Source organism: Channa argus, chromosome 6 (assembly GCF_033026475.1).
Source record: "Channa argus isolate prfri chromosome 6, Channa argus male v1.0, whole genome shotgun sequence".
Lineage (NCBI taxonomy): Eukaryota > Metazoa > Chordata > Actinopteri > Anabantiformes > Channidae > Channa > Channa argus.
Window position 1 is genome coordinate 19,239,193 of NC_090202.1, and position 9,596 is coordinate 19,248,788.

Genomic DNA, 9,596 nt, shown 5'->3' on the forward strand with positions numbered 1-9,596 from the left:
TGCATAAAAATAATTGGTTGGTCTTTTTTTGGGTTTGTTTAAACACTGAGATTGACCTAAAATGTTAAGTTGTTTTATACCAAACCTTTGTGATGGATGTTGCTACCCTGTTTACATTACTAGCATGAGGGCAGTAAAAGCAGACATAAAGTCAATAATATATAATTGTCATGAGTATGACCAGTAGTGTCACAGTTTTGGTAAATTATTACTCAGTCATTCGTAATTTTTCTGGTAATAACATTTTAATTTAAAAAAATTTGCTGACACAAGTTTTTCTTCCTTTCAAAATCCTGTTCTGCTCTGATCTCTGTCATTTTATTCTATTTCTCTTCACTTAGCAGGTTGAGCTCTTGGTGGGTTTTGTTGTTGGAAAGCTGCTGCATTGTGCTGACAACCCAACTAACTTTAAGGTAAAAGGCAATTTGTGTATTGTTTGTTTCAATCTCTGAGCCAGTTGTACACTGACACTTATCTACTGTGAATGGCTTTCACAGTAATAATATTCTAATCTTTATTATACTACTAATAATAATAAATATTATTACTTCTTCTAAATTTTCAAGTATGTTTGATGGCACTTAACTATTGAAGCCTACTTGGAAAATTGTTAAAATCTCTAACTTTCTCCGCATTAAGATGTAAATAGTTTTAGTACTATGATCATAGTAGCTTATAACTTCAACTTTGCACTCAGGTTTTACATTTCTACAGTTTCCAGGATTTTTATGCTACTATTTCACTACATCTACTCGAGACAAAACAGTTAATCTTCTGTTCTGCTTATTTTCTAAACGATTCAGTTATTATCGGAAAAGCTAAACTTTTACCTATTTTTAAATAGTTTAGCTTCAGGTCAGCTTTCAAGCAAACATTTCAGCCTTTCACTAAAAACGGTTCAGCTTTTTTCAGCTTTGCTTGAAAGAATCTTTTAGCGTTGAAGCATTCACAGTGCATTTTCTTTTTAGAAATTTTTTTTCTATTACTTTATTGATATTCAACATATTAGCAATCAATGGGAATTTCATTATTATTAGTTCTCTTTCTATTACCAGCTTGACTGACACAACAAACCTCAAACTGGGTTCAAATGATAAATTGTGTGACTTGTGTGATAATACCATTTAAATCTGATTAATCACATCTGTTTTAGCACCTCGTTCTCTTTGTCCAACCTTCAACACATCAATTGGGTTAAACATGGCGATCCAACTCATCCAACCCTATCATGAAGCCTACATGTCCCTGATGAAAGGACTGAAAGAGCTGAACTTCAGTGGCGAAACTGTTCCCTGTGACCTTTTGCTGACTGGAGACCATCCCTTTCCTTTAGCAATAAACAGCCAAGGCCAGGTCCTGATGGCTGCCTCTCTCTATGGCCGTGGAAGGATTGTGGTCCTGAGCCATGAGTGCTACCTCGCCACCTTTCCTGCTCTGGTAGAGAATGCTCTGACCTGGCTGATGGGAGATGGATCTGACAATATGTCTGTGGGGGTCCACAAACATCTCCATGTTGTTTCTGATAACCTCACCAAATCCAGCTTCCAAACTAAAGTTGTGGAGGCCTTCAGTAACAACCTGGGCGTTGGTGTGTATGTGACAGATGCCTACAGTGTGGGTGAAGACCCGAAGGACCTGGTGGCATTTCTGAAAGCTGGAGGAGGAGTGCTGATAGGAGGTCAGGCATGGAACTGGGCTGCACATCACCCTAAAGAAAACATACATCTTAAATTTCCAGGAAATAAAGTGTCTGGTGTGGCAGGGATCTACTTTTCTGACAATTATGGCAAAGTAGAAAACCTGCCTGTCTCCCCTCAGGTCCCATTCTCCTGGATGACTTTAAAGTAAGTAGAAACATGTCCCAATTTGCGATATGCAATATTTTTATTTTATTGTGAAAATTAGTCCAATCTCAAATTTAACGCAACCATTCTGGAGTCGCCCTGGATAGATGCATTTCACTGAACTAATGAGTGTTTATATTCTATAGCTTTGGTAGCGTTTCATATCTGTTTTTAAGTTGTTTCACTGAGAAATACAACCAGTTAACAAAAAAGTTTTTCACAATTTAATAATAAATGAATGAATACTGTAAATAATATAATTTAATGACTAGTTTCATACTATAACTAATAACCTTTACTTTGCATGGTGGTAAATATAATTTCTTCTTTAATTTAATACAGAGTTGGTAAGGACTTTCAGGATGACTTGGAGCTCTTATTGAAAGGTATTCCAGAATTTAAACTCAAGAGTAAGAATGGGCTACTGGCTTCTGAGATTCTGGTCCATGGTCCTCTAGCCTTCCCCATTGGTACCACAAAGGATGGCCGGGCTTTTCTGGCAGGAGCCTACTATGGGAAAGGACGAGTTGTGGTGATCTCACATGAAGTACTTCTGAGAGTACAGGTGTGGTCTTTCTTTTATTTAAACTAAGACATACTGTAAATAAAATGTTCTTCATCCAGTAAAGTAAATGTTTAAATTATGTTACTTTAATATATTTTACAAAGCATTTTTGCCATCAAGATTTCTGCTGATTTTTTATGGTCCCCACATTATTTAGTGTGAAGCACTAATTAATCAAATTTGTAAAATATTACTATGTGACTGATAAATTGTCTTTCCTGGATAATTGAACTTTATTACAGACAATGGCTCCTTTTTGGAACAACGTCATACGCTGGTTGGATGAAGGCCGGAATGGGGTTGTTGGTGTTGTCCCAAAGCTTAGCAGCGCATTTAACCTCTTCAGTGAGTCAGGATTCAATTGTGCTAAGACAAAATTCAGGAAAGACCTGAGTGTGTTTGTGTGTACAGCATACAGCGATGAACATATGAAAGAAATCCAAGACTTTGTGGCAGAGGGAGGAGGCCTGCTGATTGGTGGACATGCGTGGCATTGGGCACAAACACACTTGGGGCAAAACCCAATGATAAATTTCCCAGGTATGAAACACTGTATTGTTTATTTACATCTATTATATTATACAGTACCTCAACACAAGTAGTACTTCTGACAATCCAATTTGTAATTACCTTAAACCAGCCCAGACTGAAACAATTCAGGCTTAATATTCTCCTAAAAAAAGACACAGGCTTTATTGAATCACAGAGTATGAGAAAATCATGTCTCAGTTTTCTGAATGTCAGATTGTGTGCATTAAAGCCTATGTTTCCAGTGCCAGAATAGGATCATTAACCTAGAATATGGCCACCTCAGTCCACCACAGGTGAGATGAGCCATGTGGATCATCTTTAAATCAAACACAGAGAGGCAGAGGCCATTCTGAAAAGTGTTATTTACTACTGCTTCCTTAATATACATGCAAAAAAGTAGACCAGCTAGAAAAACTTGCACAGGCAGATGAAATAAATAGAAACCAGATTAAAATCTCAAGCAGTCAAGAAAATGATCAGACAAGACATCCAAGGTAAAGATGGAGAAATACGACATGTAATATAGTCAGAATAGTTATATTAGTTCATTAACACAATAATCACCCTTATCCCTAAAACTTAACATCTTGCAACAAATATCAGGTCATTTTTTTGTACCTACAGGGAATAAGATCCTCAACAAAATGGGCCTGAGCTTGCTGGGGAAGACAATTAAAAGTGGCTCATACAAGGCACCTGTGCCCAACCAGGCCACCAACGCCAACCACTTGTGCCACCTTCTACGCCGCACTGCTAGTCATGTAATCGAGGGAGAGAAACTGACAAAGTCCGAGGAGGAAGGCCTCAAAAAACTGGGTTTATACTGTGCAAAGTACTTGCAAATGAAGGCTAATGACTGGTACTCCTATTCACTGGTGTTGTCCACTCTCACTGACATATTAAAGTTGGGCATGCCACAGGTGAGCTGTGATTCAGTTAATAGCGGAGATTTCCTAAACCAATTCTATGAGTCAATATTTTGTTGTTCAAATGCTTTAATGACAAATGTGATTTTTAGGCCACAGCTACAATGTTTGTTTCTGTTCTGTTTTCTTTATTTGATTATGTTGTGTAATTGTATAATTGTATATTTTTTCAAGGTGAATGAGAAAAACCTTGTAAAGAATCCCATGGACCACCTACTCCTCAGTGTGGGGACAGAGGTATTTAAGGTTTGCCCAGATCCTGTTGCTCTCCTGCCCTACCTCATCAAGGATAATCCACCGAGGCCAGTTGTCCATAATCAAAAGATCAGAATCAATGCTAATACAGGTCAGACCACAATGCTGTAGAAAAATGCATGAGAATGTTATAGTATAGTTTACAGTACTGCAGCAATCTGTGTCCCTTTACAGTGCAGCTATCTACAGATTTCATATGTGTGTGTATGTGTGTGTGTGTGTGTGTGTGTGTGTGTGTGTGTGTGTGTGTGTGTGTGTAGCAAAGAGTGAGTGGATCAGTACAGGACTCTACCTGTCTCCAGGTATGAAGACCTACATGATCATACCAGCAGAGATCACCAACAAAGGATGGATGGTAATCTACAAATACGTCAAGGTTTTGAAATCATATCATAGGAAATAATTATCTATCCATTATTCAAACTGCTTATCTTGTTAAGGATCACAGGGGGGTGGAGCCTATCCTAGCTGTAAATGAGCTAGAGGCAGTGAACCCTGGAATTTTCACCAGTGTATCATAAGGTCACATACAGACACTGACAACCATTTACACTGACATTTACCTGAAATCATATACAGCAGAAAAAATATGTCCATCTATTTACTATCCAAACCACTTAACCTGTTAAGGGAGAAGGATAGGGGGTGGTGGAGCCTATGTTGTCAGTGGGCAAGAGGCAGGGTCAACCAGTCTTTCATAGGTTCACATCTTGTGACTGACAACCATTTACTGTTTACTTACAATTCAGCTGTAGGAAGAAACCAAAATTGCCTGGAAAAAACTTGTGAAGCACATAAGTAGTTTGCAATTCATGGTCCTGGTCTTCAAAGCAGTCAAACATTCTCTGTCATCCTCAGATCCAGATTGGCTGTCAAACAGACATTCTGAACGCTGATGAGCTGAAAAGAGCACCGCATGTTTCTGAGCAATTTCCCATAACCTCAGAGAGGATGCAGGTGTGGAACCTCTGGGGGGGTCTTATCTACCTGGTGGCCCCACCAAATACACAAGTTAAGGGAGTAGAGGTCATAGTGGAGAAGGCTGTATCTGCACCATATTATAAATCTGGTAAGTGTCTGGTATAGTGATGTTATGTTCGCAGATCAGAATGTTTTAAATGAAGATTTTGTATGAACAAAGACACCTGAGTCGTATTTGATAGCAGTTGTTTCTAATATGTCCAAATGTCACTAGATGCTAGATGCATGTTATGAGTAGGAATGTATTAGTAAATTGGTGTTGCTAAAGCTAATCCTAGTGATCCTAGTGATTTCACAGACAACTCTAGAAAAAAAGGGGAATAAAAGGAAAACCATGAACACTTCCTGAACCTGAAACAACTATTAGAGCCAGCTCCATTCTTACACATGTTGTTTGCTTGATGTGAATGTGAAAAGTGAATTTCTGTTTTTTCCTTCAGGTGAGACAACAGCTGCTGAATGGTCCTCACTGCGCACAGCTCCTGCTCCATGGGCAGAGTTGGAGTTTGAAAATATCATCATTACTGTACCATCAGAATTTGTTCGTGGTCTATATCGCCCTGAAGAGTTGGGAGCACTGTGGGATGCCATCATGAGAAGCATTGCTGACCTGGCTGCTATTCCACAGAATTTTCCTCGCAAAGAACGAATTGTAACTGATGTGCAGATTTCAGCTGGTAAGTGTAATTGGCTGTTGTACTGTATATCAATGCATCAAAAAAAAACATTTCTCTTTAATCAGCAAGACCTTCTGCAAGAGCACAGGCTAAAGTGAAACATGTTTTTTACCTGTTTTAAATGGTTTACTTGTATTCATGTACCAAATGTGGGCTCAGAACTCATCCACAATACAAACTGCTCTTATATTTCATCCAGGGTGGATGCATTCTGGTTATCCAATTATGGGACACACACCCACAGCAGCTGAACTGGTCAGTGTTGACATTGCCAAGAGTAAAGGCCTGTGGGGCCCCATCCATGAACTGGGACACAACCAACAGAGAAGCTGCTGGGAGTTCCCACCTCACACCACTGAGTGTACATGCAACCTGTGGTCAGTGTATGTGCATGAAGAGGTGCTGGGGATCAACAGGGCAAAGGTGGAGTAAATCAGTTTTATTTCTGACACCATAAGGGAAAGAAAACAAGTCTTTTTTAATCCTTTATTTGCTTTTCATTGGGATTGTATGGTTTCACAATAATCTCATTTCATCATTATCAATGCAGGCTCATCCATATATGACTTTAACAAATCGGAAGAAACGAGTAGAAGAGTACGTTAAGGGAGGAAGGAACCTCAGCAACTGGCATGTGTGGGTGGCCCTTGAGACATATATGCAGGTAGAGAAATGTTCAATATTACACTATGTATTTAATACCTTGGATCATCTTGGAGTCACTTTTCAGACAAACTAGTCTACAAAGCTCTTTTTGCCTCAGTGAGGTGTTATTGATTATACACCAGACCACACAAATGCTGGATAAAAAATGACGAGAGAAACTTGCTGTCTTTTTTTCACATTTCCATCTATTCCTGACTCCATGCAGCTCCAGGAGAGGTTTGGTTGGGATGCCTTTAAGAAGGTGTTTGCTGCCTACCATAAGATGAGCAACTTTCCCAGTGACAACAAAGGAAAGATGAACCTGTATGCTGAGACTTTCTCTCAGACTGTGGGGATGAACCTGTGCAGCTTTCTTAAGTCCTGGGGTTGGCCCATTGAAGCATCCACTGAGGAGAAACTCTCCAACCTGCCTCCCTGGACTGACCACCCCATGGTCCAGTATGGCTGAACATCAGACTGCTGAGGATTTAAAATACAGAAACTGCATTTTATTTACAGTGTGCAACTTAATCTACTGCTAACATGAAATTTTGAATCAGTACTCTCTGCTTAGCCCCTCAGGTAGTTGTAGTTAAGAATTTACAGTAAATAATAAAAACTAACCAAGCAGAAATAGTTGATTTTCTCTGATCGGCTCCCCCACTGCACCTCTCCACAGAAAGTTAATTGTATTTTGTGATGACTCCAGTCAAGGCAACAAGCCACAAAGCTCTAACAAAGAGTTTTCGCTTCTTAGTGATCCTGGTCAAACGTTAATCTCGATTTAAACTATTCCGGTTAATAATATGTTTGCAATTTTTCTGAAGTAATGATTGTCTTAACTGTTACTGGCAAAGATGCCAATAATCAATCGTGTTGACCTTTCAGTGCCTCAATTTCTTGTTTCAGTTCCTCAGTTTGTTGAATAGAGAACTGGTGAATCACTGTCAAAGTGACAAATCAAACAACTTTGCTGTTCTGTGCTGCTGTTAAAATGAAAGAAAACTGTAAAAATTATTCTGATTTTGGTTTTGTTTTATCACTATGTGATTGAGCTAATACTTCTCCACTTTTTACAGTAGAGATTTTTTAGAATTTTTTTTTTTTACAATAAATGTAGCGTACAAAATAACAGAAAATTGTAACATCAATTCTGCTAATAAAAACACAATGTCCATATACCATATACTTTCACAGTTAGGTGGCATATGATTACAGTACATTGTCTGTTGGTGGTGCGCAGCTTATGCCTATAGTTACAGCACCCTGTGCATGTGCACAACAGCTCCTGATCGGGACTGACAGAGGAAACAGTGCAGTGAGAAAAGAGAGAAAAGAATTGTAAAAGATGACAGGCTGTAGAGGAGCTGCTCCAGCTGATCTGACACCAAAACCTCACACAGTAAAGTTTTATTTTTTGGTCTTAACACTCCTGTTATCTCTCAAAATATTCATAGGTTCATTCAATAACAACAAAGGAGGGGACATTGTAGTTCTCTATAGTTTTATAATAAATACATCACATCCTCATCTGAGCAATAAATGCAGAAAATTGTAACTTATTAACCAAACAGTGATTACTGAAGGAAGCACGCTATAGTAAGGAAAACTGATAATATATTTAAAAATGTTGTATTCCTTATTCCACTGAATCGGCAATATGTCACACATACAGCCATATCTTGCATAGTTATTAAAGTTATTACACAGAATCATTTTTTTAGAAACTTCAACACCTTATGACTTTATATCCAGCGAATATTAACTCCAGTAATTCTACAGAGCATTGAATAATCCTTGTAAATCAGCAGTCAGTTTTTCTCACTGTCAAAACTTGCTCTGTATTTAAAGAATTCAGGTTGTTTTTATGAGATTAAGAATATGTTTGCTATATGTGTGAATTAATGTCAGTCTTAACAGATGGGTTACTGGCAAACATACCAATAAACACTCGCTAAATTATGGGCTGTACTGTACAATGTGTCTTCAAACCTGTTGTTGTGTGCAGCCTCAGTTATCTGCCCTACACAGTGACTGTCAGACTGAGTTTCTGCATCAGCTTTATTCCAAAGAAACCTCCTACAAAACAGAAGACTGTATTTCACTCACTTTGTTAAGATTGACATTGCATTTTTTATTGCCTTTTCTATCTGGCCACAGTTAATAAAATAGCTGTGTATGCGTGTGTGTATGTGTGAGTGTGTGTAGCAGCATGTGTCTTAAGTCAGTTTTCTCACTGTCAAGACTTGCTCTGTATTTAAAGAATTGAGGTTGTTTTTATGAGATTAAGAATATGTTTGCTATATGTGTGAATTAATGTCAGTCTTAACAGATGTGTCTGTAGCAGTATGTGTCCTAATCAGGTTTATGAAAAAAGTGTGGCTGGCAGTTAGTAGAATGAGAGAGAGAGACAGAGAGACGACCAAACATAACTTAGAAGTGAGTAGATGTAGTTAGAAGTTGGTAGTTAGTTGGTAAGGACTTTCAGGATGACTTGGAGCTCTTATTGAAAGGTATTCCAGAATTTAAACTCAAGAGCAAGAATGGGCTACTGGCTTCTGAGATTCTCGTCAATGGTCCTCTAGCCTTCCCCATTAGTACCACAGAGGATAGCCGGGCTTTTCTGGCAGGAGCCTAGTATGGGAACAAGTTGTGGTGATTTCCAATCAAGTACTTCTGACAGTAGAGGTGTGGTCTTTCTTTTATTTGAAATAAGAACTGTCATTTTGTTTCCTATTAAGTGAACTCCCCTCATGTTCTGGTCTTGTGGATTGTTTGTCTTGGTCTTGTCTGTTCTAGCCTATTTCTTTGTACCCTCTGGTTAGGAGCGATTTCTGTTTATCGTTAAGTCCTGCCAATAAAAGCTTCGTTATTTTCAATCGCTCGCAGTCTCATCTCCTCAACCATAAACTTGATAAGAGGTCTATAAATCTTACCCAGATCGTGTGTGTGATGATGCAGGCATGGAACCTCTGCTAAAAACTATATTTCATATATAACTAAAAGAAGTGTTGCTTCATTTAAGCATTATTAAGCAATATTAGTTTGAAATAAATAACATAAGTGTTGCTTCATTTCAAGTGTAACTCATGTTACCGGAAAAACTGTCTCATCATTGGCTAATGTTTAACTCCATGGAAATATAACGTATCTATTAATAATGAAAGTAATT

The 9,596-nt window shown here is 38.3% G+C and overlaps 1 protein-coding gene across 1 annotated transcript; it reads left to right on the forward strand.

Annotated features, from left to right (window-relative positions):
- The first annotated feature begins 1,200 nt into the window (after nt 1-1,200).
- Nucleotides 1,201-7,487, forward strand: LOC137128946 (TRPM8 channel-associated factor homolog). Its single transcript, XM_067507656.1, has 11 exons — nt 1,201-1,844; nt 2,187-2,409; nt 2,652-2,949; nt 3,565-3,860; nt 4,041-4,212; nt 4,382-4,476; nt 4,980-5,190; nt 5,543-5,779; nt 5,979-6,202; nt 6,330-6,443; nt 6,651-7,487. The coding sequence occupies exons 1-11, from the start codon at nt 1,201-1,203 to the stop codon at nt 6,891-6,893; spliced, it is 2,757 nt and encodes a 918-aa protein (XP_067363757.1). The 3' UTR covers nt 6,894-7,487.
- Nucleotides 7,488-9,596: the final 2,109 nt, after the last annotated feature.

Bases quoted from the DNA above. Each gene is read 5' to 3' on its own strand.
- LOC137128946 (XM_067507656.1), top strand. From the start codon at position 1,201: ATGGCGATCCAACTCATCCAACCCTATCATGAAGCCTACATGTCCCTG. The intron at 5,780-5,978 runs GTAAGTGTAATT...TATTTCATCCAG, and splicing joins TGATGTGCAGATTTCAGCTG to GGTGGATGCATTCTGGTTAT. The intron at 6,444-6,650 runs GTAGAGAAATGT...GACTCCATGCAG, and splicing joins CCCTTGAGACATATATGCAG to CTCCAGGAGAGGTTTGGTTG.